The 24,971-nt window shown below is 41.8% G+C and overlaps 1 protein-coding gene across 4 annotated transcripts in view; it reads left to right on the top strand.

Annotated features, from left to right (window-relative positions):
• The window catches only part of Plekhh2 (pleckstrin homology, MyTH4 and FERM domain containing H2), a 132,008-nt gene that overhangs the window by 28,684 nt on the left and 78,353 nt on the right, over positions 1-24,971 (top strand). For all 4 annotated transcript variants that reach the window (XM_045137439.1, XM_045137440.1, XM_045137438.1 and 1 more), the window contains exons 3-6: positions 5,087-5,149; positions 18,391-18,540; positions 21,787-21,870; positions 22,694-22,775. In XM_045137439.1, the coding sequence (XP_044993374.1) occupies positions 5,087-5,149; positions 18,391-18,540; positions 21,787-21,870; positions 22,694-22,775 (379 nt within the window). The remainder of the gene's footprint in view (positions 1-5,086; positions 5,150-18,390; positions 18,541-21,786; positions 21,871-22,693; positions 22,776-24,971) is intronic.

The following is a 24,971-nucleotide window of genomic DNA, read 5'->3' as shown; positions in this document are numbered from 1 at the left end:
AAGCCATTTTGGTTATTCCTACATAAACTTAGGAATCTGCTGTTAATTTGTGCAAAAAAACAAAATCCTGCTGGGATTTTCATTAGGACCAGGTAGCATCTAGAGAATCATATTGGGGGAGAGCTGACATCTCAATAATTTGGCATTTTTTGTTTCAAACTTTGCATTTATTTCGTTTTTTAATTTTCCTTATCAGCATTTTATAGGCTTCAGCATACAGGTGCCGTATGTTGTTTGCTAGATTTATCTCTAAGTGTTTTACAGCACCAAGACTGTATTAGGTACTTTTCTTGTTGCTGTGGCCCAAATAGCTAAAAGCGAAACAACTTGAGGAAGGGTTTATTTTGGCTCGTGGTGGAGAATGTGGGGAACACAAAGCTGCTCGCTTACATCACCGTGGATCACGGCAGGGGGTGGGGATCCAGCTGAAAGTGGAGCCAAGTCATAATGCCTAACACCCTAACGCCCAGCCACCCACTTCTTCCAGCTAGGCCCCACCTCCAGAAAGTTCCACAGTCTCCCAAAACAGCATGACCAGAGCTCATGCTGTACGTGAGCCTGTGGGGAATTTTTCACACTCAAACCATAACAGAGGCCACTGTGAAGGTAGCTCTGCTGACACGCACCTTCAGTTGGCCAATTCTCCTGTGTAGAACTATGGAAGACTTTTCTGCGTTGACCTTGCATTCTGCTTTAATAAACTCATTTGTTGGTTTTAGTAGCTATTGCGGGACTTGATATTTTCTTTTTAATTAATTTATTACGTGTGTGTGATATACGTACATGTATGCATGCTCATATACGGGTGGGTATATGTGCATAGAGAAGTCAGAGGACAAGCTTGGGTGTATTTTCTCAGGTACGCCACCCATATTTTTTGAGATACAGGCTCTCATTGCCTGAGGCTCACCAACTGGGCTGGACTAGCTGGCCAGCTAGCCCCATTGGTCTCTTTGTCTTTGCCTTCCTGGCACCAGGGTCACAATGCACACTACCATTCCCGGACTTGTGACCTGGGTACAAGGGATCCAATTCAGAATCTCCTGTTTGCAAGGCAAGGGCTGTACTGAATTATCTCCCTAGTCCCTTATTTGGAATGTAGGCAATCTTGTCATTTGTGAATGAATTTTGCTTTATTTCTTCCTTTCTAGTCTACATCCCCCTTTCTTCCTTTTGTATGATTGGCCATTAAGCTTACTAGGTGTATCAATAAAATGCTTAGTAGAAGTTGTAAGAGAACATACTTGTGGGGGAAATATTCATCTTATTTTTATTTTTATTTTTTTGAGGTACAGTCTCACGCTGGCCCAGGCTGACCTGGAATTCACTTTCTCAGGGTGGCCTTGAACTCATAGCAGTCCTCCTACCTCTGCCCCCCGAGTGCTGGAATTAAAGGAATGCACCACCATGCCCGTCCAATATTCATCTTTTAAAAGAAATATTTATTGGGGCTGGAGAGATGGCTCAGCAGTTAAAGGTACTTGCTTGCAAAACCTGACTGCCTGGATTGGATTCCCCAGTACTTATGTAAAGCCAGATGCACAAAGAGGCACCCAGGGAGAAAGAGAATGAAAGAGAGGGAATGGGCACACCAGCACCTCTTGCCACTGCAGATGAACTCCAGATGCATGTGTTACGTTGTGTATCTGGCTTTACAAGGGTAACGGGGAATTGAACTCGGGCCATCGAGCTTTGCAGGCAAGCTCATTTAACTGCTGAGCCATCTCTCCTGTTGACATGTAGTGAGACACTACTTCCCTATTTCAGTCTTTTTTCCAAAGTACATCCATTTACACTCTAATACCACACGGTATTTTAGAATTTCCCTCTTCATTTTCTAAGAACTTGTTCCCAGTGAGAATTACCTTTTGATGACATTGGCTACTGCAAAGTTCTGACACCTTTATCTTTTTCTTCCATTATGATTGCTTTTGTCATTGTTTGCATGTGTGTGTGTCTGTGTGTCTGTGTGTGTGTGTGTATGTGCACGTTCCTATGTGTGTGAGTGCAATGCACGTGTGTGCTCATGAATGTGGAAGCCAGAAGTTGCTCCTAAGCCGCCATCCTTTATGTCTCTCCACCTTGTTTCTTCAGACAGGGTCTCTCGCTGAACCCAGAGCCCACCTATCCGGCTCACACTGGCCAGTGAGCTCCAGGGATTTCCTGTCTCTGTCTCCAATACTGGGATAACAGGTGTTCACCACCATCCTGGGACCTAGGGATCCGAACTTGGATCCTCAGACTTGCAAGGGAAGCACTTTATCATTCACCACCATTGTACTCTTTCTTTCTTTTTTCTTTTCAATTTTTTTCATTAACAACTTCATGATTATAAAAAATAACCCATGGTAATGCCTCCCCTCACTTTCCCCTTTGAAACTCCAATCTCCATCATATCCCCTCCCCCTCTCAGTCTCTCTTTTATTTTGATGTCATGATCTTTTCCTCCTATTATGATGGTCTTGTGTAGGTAGTGTCAGGCACTGTGAGATCATGGATATTCAGGCCATTTTGTGTCTTGGGGGAGCACGTTGTAAGGAGTTCTACCCTTCCTTTGGCTCTTACATTCTTTCTTCCACCTCTTCCACAATAGACCCTGAGCCTTGGAAGGTGTGATAGAGATGTTTCAGTGATGAACACTCCTCTGTCACTTCGTTGTACTTTTTCTTAAGTGGAATTAAACTGGGCTAATTCCTCATCATGTATGATATAAACTACCCATAATTCTGTTATACAAGTCTTTGGCATATATCATCTCATAGAAACAAATACATGCATAGATTTCTTATAAAACTGAAATTAAAACGTTTGTTTCTGCTTTTCCCACCACTATATCATTTACATGGCATTCTATATATTATTCACATTTGTCTCTTTTTGTGTGTTTGTGTATGTCTTAGGAGGTGCATGCATGTGTACAATAGATTTTCTATAACAAATATTTTTTGTAAGGTTACTGTTTGTAAGTGTTAGAATTTTTTTTTAATTTTTTTGTTCATTATTTATTTATTTGAGAGCAACCGACACAGAGAGAAAGGCAGATATATATATAGAGAGAGAAAGGGTGTGCCAGGGCCTCCACCCACTGCAAATGAACTCCAGATGAGTGCGCCCCCTTGTGCATCTGGTTAATGTGGGTCCTGGGGAATCGAGCCTCGAACCGCGGTACTTAGGCTTCACAGGCAAGCGCTTAACCACTAAGCCATCTCTCCAGCCCTGGAACTGTTGGAATTTTATTGTGTACTGCAAGGTGTAGTGTCTTGAAGAATTTAAAGGCATCATGCATGAGTTCTTTCTTCTAGCACTTACAGGACAGTGCCATAGTAACAGATATAAGCTTATTTGGCAGTGGTTAAAATTATACCACTGGTCACTTTTGTCATTGTGAAAAATACCTGAGACAAGAACATGAATGATTGATTTTGGCTTGTGGTTTTTGTGGTGGACGATGTGGAGCAGTAGCAAGCTAATATCATGGTCACCAGGAAACAGAGAAAAGAGAATACAAGAAAGAACCTGGGGGGGATACAATCCCCAAGGTTACCTGCCTCCCCATGTGACCTACTTCCTGCAGCTAGGGTCCACCTACCTTTCACCATTGATTTATGAATCCATCAAGGTATCAATCCATTCATTAGGTCAGAGCCCTCCTCCAACCTCCTCTAAAAATGCCATCATGCCCAGTGGTGTGCTTTACTAATCTCCCAGGGACTTCTTGTGCCCTGACTTTACGTGAGTACTGGGGAATAGAACCTGGGTCCTTTAGCTTTGCAGGCAAGAGCCTTAACCACTAAGGAATCTCTCCAGCCCTTCTAGGGACTTCTTAATCCAATCAAATTGATAATCAAACTTAACCATCACAACTATCCTTGAAGTATGTACGTACAGGTGACAGCGAGCTTTGTCATTTCATCAGTAATTTATATTAAATGCCTACTGTGTATGTAGACTTGAATTAGGTATAGAATAATGAAGACCAACTTTTGCCTTTTTTGTTATCACTAGAAATATTTCAGAAGAAATCAGATAATATATTTAAAGTCTCTTAAGAAAGTGTTCCTTTTTTTAACTATCAAAACTTATAATGAATAAATAAATAGATTTTTTTTTAAAAGTGAAGAGACACCGATGGAGAGGGGGAGGGGATATGACGGAGAGTGGAGTGGCGAAGGGGAAAGTGGGAAGAGAGTGAATTATCATGGTTTATTGTCTATAATTATGGGAGTTGTCAATAGAATTTTTTTAAATAATATTTTTGTTTATTTTTATTTACTTACTTGAGAGCAACAGACAGTGAGAGAAAGAGGCAGAGAGAGAGAGACAGAGAGAGACAGAAAGAGAGAGAATGGGTGCGCCAGGGCCTCCAGCCACTGCAAACAAACTCCAGACGCGTGCGCCCCCTTGTGCATCTGGCTAACGTGGGTCCTGGGGAATCGAGCCCCGAACTGGGGTCCTTAGGCTTCACAGGCTTAACCGCTAAGCCATCTCTCCAGCTCCCTCAATAAAAAATGTTTTAAAAAGAAGAGGGAAGGTGAGCACAAATCCAGTCATAGCTGGCTCTGATGCTATTTGAGTCCTGGGACACATCCCTTAGGTGAATTTGCACTAGGCGAGAACATTTTCATTTACAGTATATGTTTTGGTATTTGTCTATGTGTGTTTAATCAGTCTTAATATGTTCCTTCCCCGACCTGTAAGAATGCAAAGCCATCGCAGCCTTGACTCAAGCACAGCTTCAGAATTCCAGAGAACACACTACTTCCCTAAAGTCACTGTGACTTCTGGATTTGGTTTTGAAAACACCAAATGTGACATTTAAAGTCTTACTTATCTGTCCAATTAAATTTACTTTATTGATATTTCTGATCTATATTCATGTGGTGAATATTACATTAAATTGAAAATATCAAAAACCTGACATTTTCATTTGATCGGTTTTTAAATATGAAGAACATTTAATGTGTTGTGTATATCTCATATCCAATAAATCACTTCATTAAAGAAAATTGGATGGCATTTGAGATTTAAAGTCTTTTCTCCAAAAGGAAAATACAAAACTTTGTGTGTTTTCTATTTTCGTTCACAGATGCAACAGCTTGAGAGACAAGTTATTTATGCTGAACGTCAAGCAGAAAAGGCTTTTCAGCAGGTAGAGTATAATTAACTTTTTATGTTTTATGTAAATAAATATTGTTTAGCCAAGAATAAAAGGATAGTTTTCAACCCTCTTGAACATTCTCTCATTTTTACTGTTCTTGAATTTGACCCATGAGTGGAAAAATCCAACTTGCTATTTTGCCCATTAGTAAATATTATTTTCATTTTTTTTAAGGATGGCTGTGCCAAGGCCTCCAGCCACTGGAAATGAACTCCAGATGCATGTGCGATGTGCATCTGGCTTACGTGGGTCCTGGGAAATTGAACTTGGGTCCTTTGGCTTTGTAAGCAAGTGCCTTAACTGCTAAGCCAGCTCTCCAGCCCCCCATTAGCAAATTTTAAAACAGGAAAAAAGAGGGATGGAGAGATAGCTGAGCTAAGGTTAAGGTGCTTGCCTGCAAAGCATAAGGACTCATGTTTGACTTTCCAGGTCCCATGTAAACCAGACCTACGGTGACCCAAATGTGCAAGGTCATACATACGTTAATGGTGGCGCATTCATCCAGAGTTTGGTTGCAGTGGCTGGAGGCCCTGGGGTGCCAATTCTCTCTCTCATTCTTGCTGTTTTGCATTTAAAAAAAAAAAAAGGCCAGCTTGTTGGGCTTGCCTCAAAAAAGAATTTAAAGACAAAGAGGAAAAAAGACATTGAGTAGCAAATTTTTAGAAAATCAAATATGGCTTTTATGGTGACCTTAATCATAATTAAGCTTTATATGTAGATATGTATATAGAAGCTCATAGTAATAAATAATTGGAGCCAGGCATGTTGGTGCATGCCCATAGCCCGAGCAGTTGGGAGGCAGAGGTGGGAAGATGGCCATGAGTTCAAGGCCAGTTGGGGACTACATAGTGAATTCCAGGTCAGCATGGGCTAGAGTGAGACCCTACCTCAAAAAAACAACAAAAATTGGAATGAACATGAACATCATATTTAAGAGGAGTGAGCATGTGAATTATATAATAAATGTCTAAACTATGAAGCAGTCATTAAAAATAATTGTGACTGGGCTAGAGAGCTGAGTCAATGGGTAAAGGTACTGTTTATGAAGTCTGACGATCTGGGTTCAGTTTCCCACATTTCTACGTTTTGTATATTAATGTTTGTTGGTAAGGAAAGCAAAAGCTATGTGTTTATTTTATTTTAGTTTTTCGTGGTAGGGTCTCACTCTGGCCCCAGGCTGACCTGGAATTCACTATGGAGTCTCAGGGTGGCCTCGAACTCATGGCGATCCTCCTACCTCTGCCTCCCGAGTGCTGGGATTAAAGGCGTGCGCCACCACGCCCGGCTAAAAGCTATGTGTTTAGATAAAGATGCTGAGAGGAAGCATCCCCAAATTTTAAAAAGAAATTTTCTGCAATTAGGAAATGTTTCCCCTTGCTGTTCTTCCTTCTCAGCAAGAGGAATAAAGGGGATATGAGGCGAGAGCTTTGTAAGGAAGTCACAGAGAAGTAACAACGATGGATCCATGCTTCCCGGCCTTGGGCACAGGCTTAAATTTCTGGCTGAGTTTAAGTCCCAGGTGTTACCACTTACTTGATGAGAGAACTTTCTCGGATCGGGTCTCCGTTTTGTCACTACCGGTGGCAGAGCTGGCCTGTGTGCTTTGCAGAGGGCTGCGGCACAGCCATTAGGAGCCGACCTCGGGGCCACACCGCCAGGTTCCGTCAGCTTTCATGTCTTACCGCTTGGGCCTCAGCTTGCTATCTGTGAAACGGGGCACGATCTAGGATTTCATGGAAATTGTACAGGTTACTAGGAGTAAAGTGCTTGGAAATTTTCCTGGCACCTAGCAGTGCTGATTTAGGCAGTGCAAACTTAAGCAAAGTGCCTGGCACGTTGTCAGCTCTCAGTAGATGGAGATGGTGGTAGATGTGCTGTTGATCATGAGAAGGATCTGGGCTGTGCCGGTGGGTTTTTTTTTTGTTTGTTTGTTTGTTCATTTTTGTTTGTTTGTTTGTTTGTTTTTTCTTTCTTTCTGGTTTTTCGAGATAGGGTCTCACTCTGATCCAGCCTGACCTGGAATTCACTCTGTAGTCTCAGGGTGGCCTCGAACTCTCAGCGATCCTCCTACCTCTGCCTCCCGAGTGCTGGGATTAAAGGCGTGCGCCACCACGCCCGGCTTGTGCTTGCGTTTTCATGTTCTTTATCTGATGTACAAAACGGTGACACCTGCTTGTACTATAACGCATAGTGGGTAATAATGAGCAGTTATTCAAAATTTATGAAAGACACGCCGTTCCTTGTCATTCTATATATATATTTTAAGTAGTGATGGCGTGAGCGATGAGTTTTTGTTGAGCCCACCCTTTGTAGCACGTGTTTGTGAGGATTTCTGTCTCCCCTCTGTCTCTTCCTTTCTGCCTTTGGCCTTTCCTAGTGGCATCTGGTCCACTGTACCTTGGCATGTCGCTTTGTCTGTTCCAGCCTTTCTCTTTCCCCTTCCTTTCATCCTCTGGTTGCTTATATTACAGAGGAAAAAATAAAAATGATTTAATTTGCCTTTTTTTTTTTTTTGCATGTGTGTGCATGTCTGTATGTCTGTAGGCTTAGGTGTGTGTGTATGCATGTGGGTGCACATGTCTGTGAAGCCCAGAGGTCTACATTAGGTGTCTTCCTCAGCCACTCCGAACTTTATTTTAAAACTTTATTTATTTATTTGCAAGCAGAAACAGACAGAGAGAAGAGAGAGAGAGAGTATGGGCTGTCAGGGCTTCTAGCCGCTGCAAACGAACTCTGGATGCATGTGCCACTGGAGAATCAAACTCAGGTTGTTAGGCTTTGGAGGCAAGTGCCTTAACCACTGAGCCATCTCCCCAGAACCAGATGCACAAGGGGGCACTTGCTTCTGGAGTTCATCTGGAGTGGCTAGAGGCTCTGGTATGCCCATTCTCTCTCTTTATCTACCTATATGCCTCTTCCTGTCTCCCTCTCTCAATTAAATAAAATAAAAATAAATTAAAATAAAGGAAGAGTGGGCTGGAGAGATGGCTTAGTGGTTAAGCACTTGCCTGTGAAGCCTAAGGATCCCTGTTCAAGGCTCAATTCCCCAGGACCCATGTTAGCCAGATGCACAAGGGGATACACGCGTCTGGAGTTCGTTTGCAGTGGCTGGAGGCCCTGGCGTGCCTGTTCTCTCTCTTTATCTGCCTGTTTCTCTGTCTGTCACTTTCAAATAAATAAATAAATAAAAGCAAACCAAAAATCTTATCCGGGCATGGTGGTGCACTCCTTTAATCCCAGCACTCGGGAGGCAGAGGTAGGAGGATCGCCTGTAAGTTCAAGGCCACCCTGAGACTCCATAGTGAATTCCAGGTCAGCCTGGGCTAGAGTGAGACCCTACCTCGAAAAACAACAACAACAACAACAAAAATGTGTGGAAAACTTGTTCCTGGGAATTAAGTAATTGTGATTTTGAAATAAATTTCGCCTTGGGTACATTGCATCTGACGAGATCCAGTGAGGACCCTAAACAGGAAGAACCCTCATTCCCGGGGCCAGACTCAGCCATGGCAGACAGCCTGTCCCTGTCACGGCTCCGCCCCTGGTCTTGATCAGCAGGAGGAGCTGCTCACTGAACTTGGCCTTTGGGGGTTTCAGGTATACAGTCCTTCCAGGGACTGAAGTGAAAACACACCATAATTGGCTATTTCAGTTAATTTAACATAGAGAAGTATAGGGCTGGCGAGATGGCTTAGTGGTTAAGGAGCTTGCCTGCAAAGCCAAGGGACCCAGGTTAGATTCCCCGGGACCCACATAAGCCAGATGCACAGTGTGGTGCACGCGTCTGGAGTTCGTTTGCAGTGGCTGGGAGGCCCTGGTGTGCTCATTCTCCCTCTCTCTCTTCTTCTCTCTCGCTTACAAATAAATAAATAAAAATAATAATATTTTTAAAAATAAAGAACTGTAATCTTCTCAATTTCTGTACAGTGGCAAAAAATCTGCAGGTACTTCCTTTTGTCACAGTAGTTTAAATTTACTCAATGAGGGCCTTTTTTTTAAATAATTTTTTTGTTTTTATTTTTATTTATTTATCTGTCAGCAACAGACAGAGAAAGAGGCAGATAGACAGAAATAGAGAGAATGGACAGGCCTCTAGCCACTGTAAACTCCAGACGCCTGCGCCCCCTTGTGCTTCTGGCTAACGTGGGTCCTGGGGAAACCAGCCTCAAACCAGGGTCCTTAGGCTTCACAGGCAGGCTTTTAACCACTGAGCCATCTCTCCAGCCCGAGTGCCTGTTTTGTTATGCATCAAAGGCAATTGATGAGTCTAAAAGTTTTTAGGCAATATAAGCAGAGCAAATGGGCTTCTGTGTTCTGATTGTGCCGCTGTTTTTTGGCCTTTGTGTTAACTTAGAACTACCGAGTCCTTTGCTGTGTTTAATGGTTTTCATGGGGCCGTGGCCTGTTTGACATTTGTGTTGCTTATATTTAGCTTATCTTCTACCATTGACTCTATCCTAAGACTTAAACAGCTGCATTTGTACCAGCCAAAAAAATCAGTCTCACCACTAAAAGCAGTAAGCCAGCTCAACTTGAGACTTGAGCTCAAATGCATTTTTCTCTTCCTTTTAGAAAAAATACTTTATTTATTTACTTCAGAGAGAGAGAGAGAATGGATGCACCAGGACCTCTAGCTACTACAAACGAACTCCAGACACATGTACCACTTTGTCCATGTGGCTTACATGGGTACTGCGGAGTTGAACCTGGGTCCTTAGGCTTCTCAGGCAGGCACCTTAGCCGCTAAGCCATCTCCCAGTCCCATTTTAGTGACATCCCTTTCATAACCATTTACTAAGTTGTCTACAGAAAGAAAATATACATTTTTCATACAAATAGCAATGATGTTTATATATAATATTGTAGTATATTTGTTTTGCTGTTTTTTCGGTTTTCTGTGTATGTATACTGTGTGTGTATTTGTGTGCGTGTGTGTTAATGGAGTCCACGTATGGCACAGAGCGCATGTAGACGTCAGAGGACAGCTTTTGGGGGTCAGTCCTCAGCTCATTCACTGCTGTGCTCATCAGGCTAGCTGGCCCACGGGCTCTCAGGCATTCTCTTGTCTCCGTTCCCCCCTCCCCATCTTGCTCTCAGAGCACTGGGATTACAGATGCTTGTGTTGCTGTGTCCAGCTCACACGGTTCTGGAGATCTGAACTAAGGTCCTTTTGAAAACAGTATGTAAAAATCAGCCGGGCATAATGGCGCACGCCTTTAATCCCAGCACTTGGGAGGCAGAGGTAAGAGGATCACCATGAGTTCGAGGCCACCCTGAGACTACACAGTGAATTCCAGGTCATCCTGGGCTAGAGTGAGACCCTACCTCCAAAAATTAAAAAAAAAAATCAACTTAGTACTATTTTAGAATCTTCTTTGTGAGGCAGAAAAGCAGTACCTTTGGAAAAGTACTTGATTACGGATATGGCCCTATATCTGTGTGTCTTCTTTCCCAGTGTTAGGTATTCCACTAATTTATGCTGACCACAGAGAAATGTGTATTCTCATTTTACCCTTCAGGGCCTGGGCCTTTGTCTATGTTTGACTCAGGCTTGGTAGGTGCTAGCTAGAAAGTTCCCTGTAACCATTCTGCTTTGTGGGTTAACCTGCCTTTCAATAACATTTTCTCTTACTGTAGAAGCAAATTTTGGTTCTTAAACATTTGTCATTCCATCATCTCCTATCCAGTGCTTCATAATGCTTTGCTACACTTAGTCACATAGAAAGAAATTTTACTTAGCAATTTTCTTTTCACCTTCAGCAAGAAAGATCTTCACATATTTTTCAGTTTTGCAACAAAATTATGTTCAAGATGTGATCCGAATGATTAATTTATTTTCAATGCATCTTAAATAACTAGAAAATAGTCTGGGGTGCAAATACTCTAAATTCCTTCTTCATTCTTTTTGGGAACAATTGTGAATCTTTCTTGTCACTTAGAAATAGAAACTGTCAACTCCAACTTAAAAACATAGTATATAGTAGTAGAATGTTCTGGTTGATCCCCAGAACACACTGACAAAAATGTATGTACATGCATATGTCATATCTTGATTGCTTATAGCAGGGAAAGAGGCATCTGTTAAGAAATGGAAATAACACAGATAATTATGAGGGTCATATTTACAGCTCTTGCTTTTTCTTTCTTTCATTCTTTTTTTTTTTTTTATTTGACAGAAAGAGAGAGAGAGAGAGAATAGGCGAGCCAGGGCCTCCAGCCACTTCAGACAAACTCCAGACGTGTGCGCCCCCTTGTGCATCTGGCTTATGTGGGTCCTGTGGAATTGAATCTGGGTCCTTTGGCTTTGCAGACAAATGCCTTTACCGCTAAGCCATCTCTCCAGCCCAGCTCTTGCTTTTTCAGCCGGGGGTAGGATAATGAGATATAGCAGTGGAATTTGTACTGGAGTTCTCGTGATTTGCTAGAAGGGCTAGCAGGACCCAGGAAAGGTATATCATAGTAATGCTTTGTTGCAGTGGAGTTGCCCTGAAATGCACTTAGTCTTGTAGTGGAGTTCCACAGGAAGGTGCCGAAGTTCACCCACCATCAGCACTGAGATTTACGAAGTGTTGCCAACCTGCAAGCTCCCCAGAGACCAGCTGCATAGGATTTTGGTGGTGGGAGATTCAGTCCCGTACGCCTGGAGTACCGATGTGGCTGATTTTAGTTACTGTATGGCCTGAGGCCAAGCTGGTATAGGATGTCCCCAGAGCTCAGGGAAACAAAACTGGGTAGTCACCATGAATTGTATTGTTAGTGTTCACTTTCTGATGGTCCTCTAAGATGCTGGGTGCTCAAAAGGCAGTCTTATCTATCAGGATATTCCAAGGGGCTCACAGGTCGACTCCCCCCAAACCAGTTGGGGGCCGGTCCTTTGGAATGTGCTAATCTGGGCATCCAAAGTCTGCTGGCTTAATCCTTTGTTGAAGAGTCCCTCAATGATTTGAGGATCAAGAAAGGCCAGGAGGATATGGTGGAGACGTGCTCTGCATGAGTGCAACCAGAGGCTGGCTTTGGAACGAAGGCAGTATGAAAGTGTGAAGCATTACACACTGGAGGGGCATCCATGTGTAGATGACTGCAAGACTCCATTTAAACCCATTTGTATTCATAGGTGTTTGTTACTGGTCAGTCTCTGAGTAGTTACATTCTTGTATGTTTAGGTTAAATGAATGGAAAAAGAACTGGGCAGGTTTCCATGTGCGGTGGCAGGATATTTTGGGAGATTGCTTGTTTCTTGTGTAAGCCCCTTAGCTTTTCTGTATAACAGTTACCAAGGATGACTGGCGAATCCTGAGGAACTTGGTCATAACAGGACAACGTGACAAGTAGGACATCTGTAACTATTTTATGATCTCTTTTCCTAAGGGATTTTGCACATTTGCCAGTATTTTTCTTGTTTTAGAAGGTTATATATTCAAAAGTGATAGGCTTATTTTTAAAAAGTTTCAGATGACAAAGAAGATTCTGTGGCATCCATTTATAAAATGAGAATAGCTTTCAACATTTAAAAAATAGTTTTATTTATTTATTTGCAAGGGGTGGGGGAGAGAGAGAGACAGAGAGAGAGAGATTGAGAATGGGCATGCCAGGGCCTCCAGCCACTGCAAATGAACTCCACACTCATGTGCCACCTTGTGCATCTGGATTATGTGGGTCCTGGGAAACTGAACCCAGGGTCCTTTGGCTTTGCCAGCAAGCACCTTAACCTCTAAGCCATATGTTCAGCCCCCAACACATTTTTTTTTTTTTTTTTTGAGAGCGACAGAGAGAAAGAGGCAGACAGAAGAGAGAGAAAGAGAGAATGGGTGCGCCAGGGCCTCCAGCCACTGCAAACGAAGTCAAGATGTGTGCGCCCCCTTGTGCATCTGGCTAACGTGGGTCCTGGGGAATCGAGCCTTGAACTGGGGTCCTTAGGCTTCACAGGCAAGCGCTTAACCACTAAGCCATCTCTCCAGCCCATTTTTTTTTTTTTTTTGAGGTAGAAGAATGGTTCCAAGTCTAGTCATCCTGGGCTGTAGACCTTTTCTAAATAATAGAATCCTTGTGTGCAGCAAACATTTATAGGATGGCTTGGTCTGACTTAATGAGAGGAGACTGCAGGTGAAGGCCGGGAGTATTCATTTCTATTCCTACTTAGTTATGTGGTTCTCAGACTTTTCGTCCTCTGTGACAAATACCCAAGAGAAAAGACCGATTTTTGGGCTCATGGTTTTGGAGGTTTGAGTCTGTGGTCAGCTGGCCTCATTGCTGTGATTCTGGGGTGGGGCAGGCTATCATGGCTGAGAGCATGCAATGGAGCGGAGCTGCTCACCTCACGGCAGCCGGGAAGCAGAGAGACAGGCAAGGAGGGACAGGGGACAAGAGCTTCAGTGGCTCTCACCCCTCACCTAAGCCACAAACCCCTTACACTTACCAGCCGTGTAACGTACTGTGCGGTTATCACACATACCTTTGTTACATTTCTTTCCTAACAGAATGTAATTTCTGTGGAGACACAAAAGTAGGTTCTGTTTTATGCATTGATACCTTCCTGGCCTGGAATAAGGCTTCACACCTAACAGGTGTACAGCAAACACGTAAGTGAATGAGTCATTGATCCCCCACGGACTCTGTTCTGCTGCTCCCTGAACAGTTTCATTATCTGTCTCATTGCTGTGACAAGCTGCCTGACAAAAGCAGATACTGCTTTTTTTTTTTTATACTGGAAGGGTTTTTAAAAAATATATTTATATTATATTTAATATATATTATTATATGCATTAATATATATTATTATTTATTAGAGATGGGAGAGGGAGATGGAGAATAGGTGTACCAGGGCCTCCAGCCACTGCAAACGAACATCAGACGGATGCACCACTATGTGCATCTGGCTTATGTGGGACCTGGAGAATTTGAACCTGCGTCCTTAGGCTTCACAGGCATGCGCCTTAACTTCTTTTTTTTAAATATTTTATTTTTATTTTATTTATTTATTTGAGAGAGACAGACACAGAGAGAAAGACAGGTAGAGGGACAGAGAGAGAATGGGCGCGCCAGGGCTTCCAGCCTCTGCAAACGAACTCCAGACGCGTGCGCCCCCTTGTGCATCTGGCTAACGTGGGACCTGGGGAACCGAGCCTCGAACCAGGGTCCTTAGGCTTCACAGGCAAGCGCTTAACCGCTAAGCCATCTCTCCAGCCCATGTGCCTTAACTTCTAAGCCATCTCTCCAGCCCTTGTTTTGACTCATGGTTTTGAGGGTTCACTGCATCGTGGCACAGCAGTCAGAGTGGAAGGAACAAGCCACATTGCAGGCACAGTCGGGAAGCAGAGAGAGACGACTTGGGTCCTCCACTCTCTCTCTCTCTCTCTCTTCTTTTATTCATCCAGGACTCTAGCTCATGGAAAGGTGCCACCTACATTTGGGCAGTGGAGGGAATTCTTCCTTCTTCAGTGAAGCCTTTCTTGAAGCACCTTCATAGACATACCTAGAAGTACGTGTTCTCCATGGTGATCCCAAATCCAGTCACGTTGACAAGCAAGGCTAACCATCACATGTATCTAGATTCATTTTTTATTGTTTTATGATTCTGTCATTTGAACTACAGGTTTCTTTTCTCTTTCTCTTTTACACTGTATTTCTTTTTTTTTTTTAATTTTTTGTTCATTTGTATTAATTTATTTGAGAGTGACAGAGAGAGAGAGAGAGAGGCAGATAGAGTGAGAGAGAGAATGGGTGCACCAGGGCTTCCAGCCACTGCAAACGAACTGCAGACTTCACAGGCAAGCGCTTAACTGCCAAGCCATCTCTCCAGCCCCACACTGTATTTTTTTTTAATTTTTTTGTTCATTTATTTATTTATTTACTTGAGAGCAATAGGCAGACAGAGAAAGAGGCAGAGAGAGAGAGAGAGAGAGAATGGGCACGCCAGGGCCTCCAGCCACTAAAAACGAACTCCAGACGCATGCGCCCCCTTGTGCATCTGGCTAACGTGGGTCCTGGGGAATCGAGCCTCGAACCGGGGTCCTTAGGCTTCACAGGCAAGCGCTTAACTGCTAAGCCATCTCTCCAGCCCCACACTGTATTTCTTTTTAAGCTAAGTTTTTTCCCCCAAAAATGTACAACTTGATCGTTTTATAGTTAGCCAAGTCATTTGTGGTCAGAAAGTAAGTGCTTTAAGTCTTCCACTCTAGATCCACAACTTGGAGAACTGTATCATTCAGTGAGTTGATTGTGATGGCCTTGTGACCCCTTTCATTGGACATGAAAGAGAAAGACTGATCCTGAGAGATTCCTTTGCCTACCCAAGGCCTGTTGAATGAGTGTAGGGCCTCTGAGGAGGAAACCTTAATCATTCGTACTGATACACAGGGGGTCAAAGCCATCGGAACCAAAGGTCCTTGAAATAAATCAGTGAAAAGGCATATTTTCTTAAAACATGTATCTTTACAATGTGTATTTTCCATCAAAGGATAACAGCAGGGCTGGAGAGATGGCTTAGCGGTTAAGCGCTAACCTTTGAAGCCTAAGGACCCCGGTTCGAGGCTCGGTTCCCCAGGTCCCACGTTAGCCAGATGCACAAGAGGGCGCACGCGTCTGGAGTTCGTTTACAGAGGCTGGAAGCCCTGGCGCGCACATTCCCTCTCTCTCCCTCTATCTGTCTTTCTCTCTGTGTCTGTCGCTCTCAAATAAATAAATAAATAAATAAAATTTAAAAAAAAAAGGATAACAGCAGTTCCTAACCAATTTCCTATTTATAGCATCATATGAAGATACTATCACTTTGAAGCCTAGTATGTCTCGTCACTGGTCTTTATAGTGCAGGTTGAAAGGAGAGGGGCTAGAGGGATGGCTTAACAGATAGGGCACTTGCCTGTGGAGTCAAAGGTCCCAGGTTCGATTCCCCAGGACCCATATAAACCAGATGCACAAGGCGGCACTTTCTTCTGGAGTTCATTTGCAGTGGCTGAATGCCCTGGCGTGCCCATTCTCTCTATTTGTCCCTCTCTCAAATAAATAATATAAAAATAACATAAAATTTAAAAAAAAGAAAGGAGAGGCTCCAGTATCATTATGTGCAGATGCCTCCATTCTCTTTATATTTTTGGTACATGTTTACTAAGAAATAAAATTTTAAAATTTCACTAACAAATCTGTCAGTACAAGGTAATCATGATTTGGGTGGTGCTAAAATTTTACCTAATATTAGTCAGACTCAACAACTGGTGTAAGAGAAAGGGTTCAGTCCAGTACATAACTAAAGTCTACAAGAATAAATAATAAAACCTACTGGCTTAAGATGAAGATTGTGGGCTGGAGAGATGGCTTAGTGGTTAAGCACTAGCCTGTGAAGCCTAAGGACCCCAGTTCGAGGCTCCATTTCCCAGGACCCACGTTAGCCAGATGCACAAGGGGGCGCATGTGTCTGGAGTTCATTTGCAGTGGCTGGAGGCCCTGGCGCGCCCATTCTCTCTCTTTCTGCCTCTTTCTCTCTCTGTTACTCTCAAATAAATAAATAAAAATGAAAAAAATTTTTTAAAAAGATGAAGATTGTTTGCATAACTGCTATACCAGAAAACCATGGAGGAAACCCATATACATCCACAGGAACTTACTTTGTTCTTTTGGCTGAAAATAAATGGGGTAAAACTATCTCATTCACAATTCCAGCTAGGAGAAAGAACTAGTATTGAAAAACATAATGATTAATTCTGTCTATAATATAACTGATGTTTATGTAAAAGCACTTTTTACTGTTTTAAATGGTCCATACTGATTTTTGAGACAGTGTTAACCTAAACAGTCACTGTACAAGTCATGTTGAGACGGGTTAAGGTGTGTTACGTTCTGAGCACATATTGTATTCATGAAAAACAAAAACATGGGTAAAACTTCTAAAATAACCAATATTTTAATTTTCTAATGTTGAGGACTTCAAAAGTAGCAACAAAGGATGCTGGAAATATATATTACTTTTACTTTGGTCAAATTATTTGTGATCCAATTTCTTAATCTGTATTTTCAGTCTTAGAATTGGTACTATCTATACAGATACATGAATAATTAAAAATGGTAAAAATGTAATTCTGAAATATGATTCTATAACTAAGTTTGTTCTCTGGAAAAGATATAGCTTATTCCATCAAAGTTACATATTGTATTATGCTGGCAAATGATCTAAAAAGAGTGTTTATGGTATTTTAGTTCTAGAACTTTCGTTCCCCTCCCTCAAGGACATTAAAAAAATATATTCTTATATTAACCTTATGTAACCTGTGAATTTTGCCTTATTAAACATTGTGTCTTATTTTAGTAAGTTGTTTTATTGGGATCCAATTCTGTATCTTGGAAAAGTAACAGTTCATTTTAAACAAGCATTTACTTTTAAAAACAACAAAATCTTTTAAAAAGTACAACTATATGAATCATCTGATTTGAGTCTCACTTCACCATTTATCTTGTTTGCTTTATATCCCTGCCTTGTCTAGGTATGTAAAATGGGAGCTAGAAACTTTCTGCTTCAGTGTTGTAGCAACATGTACATTACCTTATAGCATATCATTATTATATTCTTACAATACTTAATGTACCTTTAAGTGCTTTTCCTCAAACAGCATAGTTCTTCAGACTTTATTTTTAAAATTTTTTTTGTTTATTTTTATTTATTTATTTGAGAACAACAGACACAGAGAGAAAGAGGGAGAAAGTGAGAGAGAGAGAATGGGCGTGCTGGGGCCTCCAGCCACTGCAAACAAACTCCAGACACGTGTGTCCCCTTTTGTATCTGGCTAATGTGGGTCCTGGGGAATTGAGCCTCGAACCGGGGTCTTTAGGCTTCACAGGCCTTAAGTGCTTAACCGCTAAACCATCTCTCCAGCCCTTTATTTTTATTTTTAATTATTTATTTGAGAGAAAGAACCAGAGAGAGAGAAAGGGAGAGAGAATAGGCATGTCAGGGCCTCCAGCCGCTGCATACGAACTCCAGATGCATGTGCCACCTTGTGCATCTGGCTTACGTGGGTCTTGGGGAAATTGAATCTGGGTCCTTTGGCTTTACAGGCAATCGCCTTAACTGCTAAGCCATCTCTCCAGCCCCAGACTTTATAATTATTAAAGACACAATACTTTATTGTTTAATCCACTCATTATCTCTTAAGAACCTATGTAATGTTAAAGATAATTGCACATTTAATATTATGATAAATTAAGTATGGACATAATGTTAATATTTTGTCCTCTGAATTTAGGTGCAAGTTATGGAAGAAAAATTAAAGGCAGCCAATATTCAAACTAGTGAATCAGAGACAAGGCTGTATAAAAAGTGTCAAGATCTGGAGTCTCAACTACAGGAAAAAGATGACATCATCCAGAACTTGGAGCTGCAACTTGAAGAGCAGGTTAGGAAAAATTTAATCATCAGAGCCTTCAGAATGTGCCCAGTCATTTGTACCTAGTCCTGAAAACTAAAGGGACAGTTTAAGCTTGTAAATTTGTCTGAGTAAACTTATTCCATTCATGGGATTGTGTCACGTGTGTTGGTGAAAAGTACTAATGAAATGGAGTTCACTTGAAGTCATGGGTGACTCCAGGCTAAATCTAGTACCTTTTAAGGTGCTAGATACTTAGAGATGTCAGTGCTCCTTAATACTCAAACTTTAGAGTTTAAGTGTACTTATTGTTCATCGGGAATACTTAGCCAACAATAGATACGTATTTCTGTATAATATTTGCCAACGTGTGGTGTGGTGGTGCTTGCCCATAATCCTCTTGCTCAGGAGGCTGAAGCAAGAGGATCACGTGCTTGTGGCCAGCCTAAATCACGTAACAAGACTGTCACAAACAAGCAAAACAGTTTGCAACTAGTCTTTGCTTGAAATTGTTAAGGTTTGTGGGGCATTATAAATATCTGTTTGACACCAATCTTCCATTTGTTTAGAAATATTTAGTTTTAAACCACTTTGTTGAGATCGACTAGAGTACTTTTTTTTAAAATTTATTTATTTATTTATTTATTTATTTATTTATTTATTTGAGAGCGACAGACACAGAGAGAAAGACAGATAGAGGGAGAGAGAGAGAATGGGCGCGCCAGGGCTTCCAGCCTCTGCAAACGAACTCCAGACGCGTGCGCCCCCTTGTGCATCTGGCTAACGTGGGACCTGGGGAACTGAGCCTCGAACCGGGGTCCTTAGGCTTCACAGGCAAGCGCTTAACTGCTAAGCCATCTCTCCAGCCCTGACTAGAGTACTTTTAAGTTTATTACCAAAAACAATTTCATGAAGAGTCAGGAGTGGTAGTTTATGCGTGTAATCCCAGCACTTGAGGGTTGCAGCAGGAGGATTACTATGAATTCAAGGCCAGCTTGGGCTACATAGTTATTTCCTGGCTAGCTTATACTACCAAGCGAGACCTTCTCTCTTTTTAAAATATTAATTTGTTGTATTTATTTATTTGAGAGAGGGAGAGAATGGGCACACCAGGGCCTCTAGCCACTGCAAACAAACTCCAGATACATACACCATCCTGCGCATCTGGCTTTATGTGGATACTGTGGAATTGAACCTGGATCCTTAGGCTATGTAGGCAAACGCCTTAGCCACTAAGCCATTCTCTTCAGCCCACGACCTTATCACAAAAAAGACAAAACAAGGTATTAGGATTAGCCATTCAGTGTCACTTATTTTCCCTTTTTTGTTTGATTTCACGCTTGTGTGGCGTGGTGTGTGTGAGTGTGGACATACGTGTGTGGCAACGTAAGGACACTTTTGAGTCGCGGTCCTGACCTTCTCCCTCGTTTGAGGCACGTTCTCGCCTTGTTCTCCCTACATTCTTCAGGCTGGCCAGGAACATCCTGATGCTTCTCCCGTCTCCACCTCCCTTAATACCAAGCCCGGCTTTTTCTTGCATTCTGGGGATCCAAATTCAGGTGTTCGTGCTGGGGTGGCATGTGCTTATCCACTGAGCCATCTTGCCACCCTTGATATAATTTAGACGTGACCACTCTGAGATTGTTTTGTTAAATACATTAAATTGTTGAGTATTTTCAGCACTTCCCCTCCCCCATTTCTGTAGGAACCAGGTTTGTTTAGGTCAGTAGTTTTTTTCAGCTTTCTACCACCCTGACCCCCACCCCTTGTAATTAGCATAGAAATCACATTCTCAGTACTTTTGTGACCATAACTGGATTTAATTTAAATTTATTTATTTGAGAGAGAGGGAGAGAGTGTGCAAATGGGCACGCCAGGCCCTCCAGCCGGTGTAAAGAAGTCCGGGCATATGGAATCCTTATGAGTCTGGCTTATGTGGGTCCTGGGGAATTGAACCTTGGTCCTTTGGGTTTGGAGACAAGTGCCTTAACTGCTAAGCCATCTCTCCAACCCCATAACCAGATTTGTAAAGTGAGTAAGTGTGAGCTATAGTTTCTCAATGTTTGTTTTTCCTGGCTCTGTAGAACTGGCACTGAGGGGGAAATGACCCTGAGAATTATGTTCTCCTTCACCAACCTGGCTGACCCAATTCTGCAATTCCAGAACTGTTTATTTGTTGATATAGTCAGGGGATTTATTTCAGTGGTTTTTTTTTTTTTTTTTTTTTTTTTTGAGAGAAAGTAAATAGTGTTTTTTTTTTTTGGAGGGTTTCGAGGTAGGGTCTCACTCTAGCTCAGGCTGACCTGGAATTCACTATGTAGTCTCAGAATGGTCTCGAACTCATGGCGATCCTCCTACCTCTGACTCCCAAGTGCTGGGATTAAAGGCGTGCGCCACCACAAAAAATTAGCAATGCTTGTACATGCTTTTATTATTTAGTATATCTGCTGAACAGTTTCTCTTTTTTAATGCATGAACGTGTGTGTGTGTGTGTGTGTGTGTGTGTGTGTGTTATCCTTAGGAAAATCGTCCACCTTTATTTGTGTATTTATTTATTTGACACAGGGACTTTCATTGGCTTGGAGCTAACCAATTATGCTAGACTGGCTGGTCAGGGTTTCTAGGGGTCTTCCTGTCTCCACCTCCCCAGTTGTAAGAATACAAGCATTTGCCACCACATCTGGCATTTTTATACAGGTACTGCGGATCAACTCAGGTCCTCATGCTTGCAAGGCAACCGAGGTATCACTTCAACCCCTCTTTTTCTTGGGCTGGAGAGATGGCTCAGGCTGACTTTGAACCTATAATCCTCCTGCCTCAATATTTTTAAACATACATGAAACACCATGCCTGACAATTATTTTTAATATGTTTGGTTAAAAAAAAAAGAGGAAGTGGAGCTGGAGAGATGGCTTAGCGGTTAAGGCATTTGCCTGCAAAACCGAAGGATCCTAGTTCGATTCTCCAGGACCCATGTAAGCCAGGTGCACCATGTGGCGCATGCATCTGGAGTTCGTTTAAAGTGGCTGAAGGCCCTGGCACACCCATTCTCTCCCTCTCTCTCTCTCTCTCTCACTGCCTCTTTCTCTGTATCAAATAAAGAAATAAATAAACATATATATATATATATATATATATATTTTTTTTTTTAAAGAGGAAGTGTTGCTTGGAAATCGGCTTTAAGTGGAATTACTTTTTATATTTATGATGTCACAGTTGCAGACTACTGAGTTTATGTTTTAACTAACCACTAACCAAGTGCTAATGTTATTTCAGAAACAAGTAAGGATACGAGAAGCTAAGATAATAGAAGAAAAAGCAGCCAGGATCAAAGAGTGGGTAACAGTTAAGTTAAACGAGGTATCTACTGCTCCGTTCTCCGTTTTCTTTATCATATACTTCTTTTCAAGCAGGTCATCAGTAAACATTACTGGGGTACAACACCTAACAAAACTCAGGTTAAAGGAGGGAGGGGCTCATCTGGCTTGCAAGCCCACCATGGCAAGGGAGGCGTGGCAGCAGGATCCCTATGAAACCAGTCATATTGCAGCATTTTCTCTCTCCCTTCTTCCTGACCTCAGTGAACCCCACATAGATAATCCACAGGCACATACATCCAGAGACCTGTTTCCCAAGTGATTCTAGAGCCTGTCAAGTTGACAATCAATATAAACCATTATAGCAAATAGGGTTGTTCTGACTGAAAAAGAAATTCTGATCAATTGATCATGGCATGTTTTTTATTTTGGTAAATTTGAGATAATTTTCATATTAATGTACATTGTATCTTTCAAGTTAAAAACATTGATAGACTCCTGGTGATCATTGTAAATAACCAAATTCTAATCAGTTAATGTCAAATAATTATTGAGATGTATATTACATAAAATTGATAAGTTTGGTATCAGAGAAGCACAGAGCAAATGCTGAAATAGTTTGGTTTAAGATAATTTTATAGTGGAAAAAGCATAGGGGATTTAAAACTCTTAATTCTGGAAAAATAGATGTTGGTGTCATGGTTGTCTAGGTTGATTACCTATGCTAATGAACTTGTCGATTTGCATGTTATTTTCTTTTTATTTTACTTTCAAATAGAGCAATTAACACTTTCTAAGTGTCCTAAATTTGAATACTTTTTGGAAGTGCTCTCTCGATATTAAAGAATATCACTGTGCTCTTTCAGCTGGAATTAGAAAATCAGAATCTTCGTTTAATCAACCAAAACCAAACTGAAGAGCTAAGAACAATGCAGTCAAAAGTACAAGGTACAAGTATTTACACGAGCTAAGAGCTTGTTATTGTTTTTTTTTTTTTGTGTGTGTGTGTGTTTTAAAGACCTGATTATGAATATCATATGAGAAGCTATTGTCAGTAAATGACAGAGAATTTCTAAGCAAACCAGAGCCCTTGTACTGAAAGGAATGTTGGACCTTGGAGTGAAAGACAAAAAGAGATGTATTAGTTTACCAAAGTGATCACTACATAGATCAGAAGAGTATGACCAGATATTAATTTTGTCTCTCTTTTCTAAAAGGCCTTCTGTTTGTTTTTTTTTTTTTCTGTTTTCAGAATTAGCATACTAAGTCTCACAGAATCTAACTTGCTGAAAATACTGTATATTGATGCTAGTCCAGGAGGTCAGAGGTCACGGCAGTCAGCAAGTCAGCACCGCTCTCTAAAATGCTTGTGCCATTTGGTTCTTTCAAGCAGTGTAGTGTTAATTTCCTCTCTTGTCTTAAAAAAATCTAAGACAGTCTGACGAAGCCAAATAGAAGAAATGTTTATATTAGAGATATGCGTTTCAAAAGTCCCCGGAAACTTGAACTTTGGCTTTAGAAAGAGAATAGACCTTTTTAGGAGGAACCAGGGAGGCGGGAACATGGGACCGCTGGAGCTGAACTGAGAAGGCCAGGAGCCTTCACACGTTCTGAACATGTCGCTGAACTTGGTGCTCTTTTTTTGGTTTTTCGAGGTAGTTGTCTCACTCTAGCCCAGGCTGACCTGGAATTCACTATGGAGTCTCAGGGTGGCCTCGAACTCACGGCGATCCTCCTACCTCTGCCTCCCGAGTGCTGGGATTAAAGGCGTGCGCCACCACGCCTGGCTGAACTTGGTGCTCTTTGAAGGTGGTCGTGGGGCGCTTCTCAGATGACTCCGCTGGCTCTTGGCTGTATGCCAATGTCACCACTCGGTTCTCTCAAGAGTCACCAGTATTCTTAGCCTTCCACAGGACTCTATCTTCCAGATAAGGGGGTGGGGGGAGTCTTGCAAAATGAGAGTATCCACTGATAATCCCCTGATAACTGCAGAATATTAGCAGGGGTTTAATTCAAAAAGGCAGGGGTTCTGGGAGTGCTTGCCTGCCATCTGTGAAATCCTCTTCTTAATCCCCAGTACCACAAACCCACACACACAAAGACATTTTCCTCCAGAATCCTTTATACATTTTCATACCTTCTGCATTGAGAGACATGTTTCGTACTTGAACTGTCCAGTCTGATGGCTATTAGCAAGAGCACTTGAAATAACCGGTGCAATAGACGAACTGGATTTTAAATGATACAGTTGACCTAAATTTAAAGCAGCTCTACCCCATGCAGGAGGCGACCATGTTGGATAGTACAGCTAGACATTAGCGAATAACCTGAGGAGGGCATTGCTAATTTTGATAGTTAATTTTCACTCTATCTACTTCAACAAATAAAATCAGTTCTGCTGTTTTCAGCTTGGGCTTTGCCATTTGTATAGATGACAGGTGCTCCCTCGATACTCACGTAGATGCTGTCAGACCTACACTTAGCAGCAGAACCCTTTAAGAAAAAGATTGTCTGTTGGGCTGGAGAGATGGCTTAGCGGTTAAACACTTGCCTGTGAAGCCTAAGGACCTTGGTTCGAGGCTCGATTCCCCAGGACCCACGTTAGCCAGATGCACAAAGGGGTGCAGGCGTCTGGAGTTTGTTTGCAGTGGCTGGAAGCCCTGGCGTGCCCATTCTCTCTCTTCCTCTCTCTTCCTCTTTCTCCCTCTGTCTGTTGCTCTCAAATAAATAAAAATTAAAAAAAAAAAGAAAGAAAAAGATTGTCTGCAGATTCTAGATAGGTATTATGAGGAAAAATAGGATTGGATCCAAAATTCTGTAGACTGAGGCATACTCTTTTTTTTTTTTTTTTTTTGTTCTCTCAGGCATTTCCCATAAAACTCCAAAGTCTCACAAAATGCATTGAAAAAAAAAAAAAGCAGCAGTATGGTTAAAAGAACATGGATATTAAAGTCCACTTTAATGCCCTCCTACTTAAAATCACTGCTGTATCTCCAGAGCATTTTCTGCATTAGTAAAATTGTGATTAAGACAGTGCTGTCTTAGTTACCTATAAGAATATAGAGAACTCTTGTTAAAGGGCCTATGCTAGCTACAGGACATTTTTTAAAATTTACTTATTTGAGAGAGAGAGAGCTCACCAGG

Source organism: Jaculus jaculus, chromosome 18, assembly GCF_020740685.1.
Source record: "Jaculus jaculus isolate mJacJac1 chromosome 18, mJacJac1.mat.Y.cur, whole genome shotgun sequence".
Taxonomy (NCBI): domain Eukaryota; kingdom Metazoa; phylum Chordata; class Mammalia; order Rodentia; family Dipodidae; genus Jaculus; species Jaculus jaculus.
Note: the sequence above shows the minus strand (reverse complement) of the source record. Positions and strands in the feature narration are given on the sequence as shown.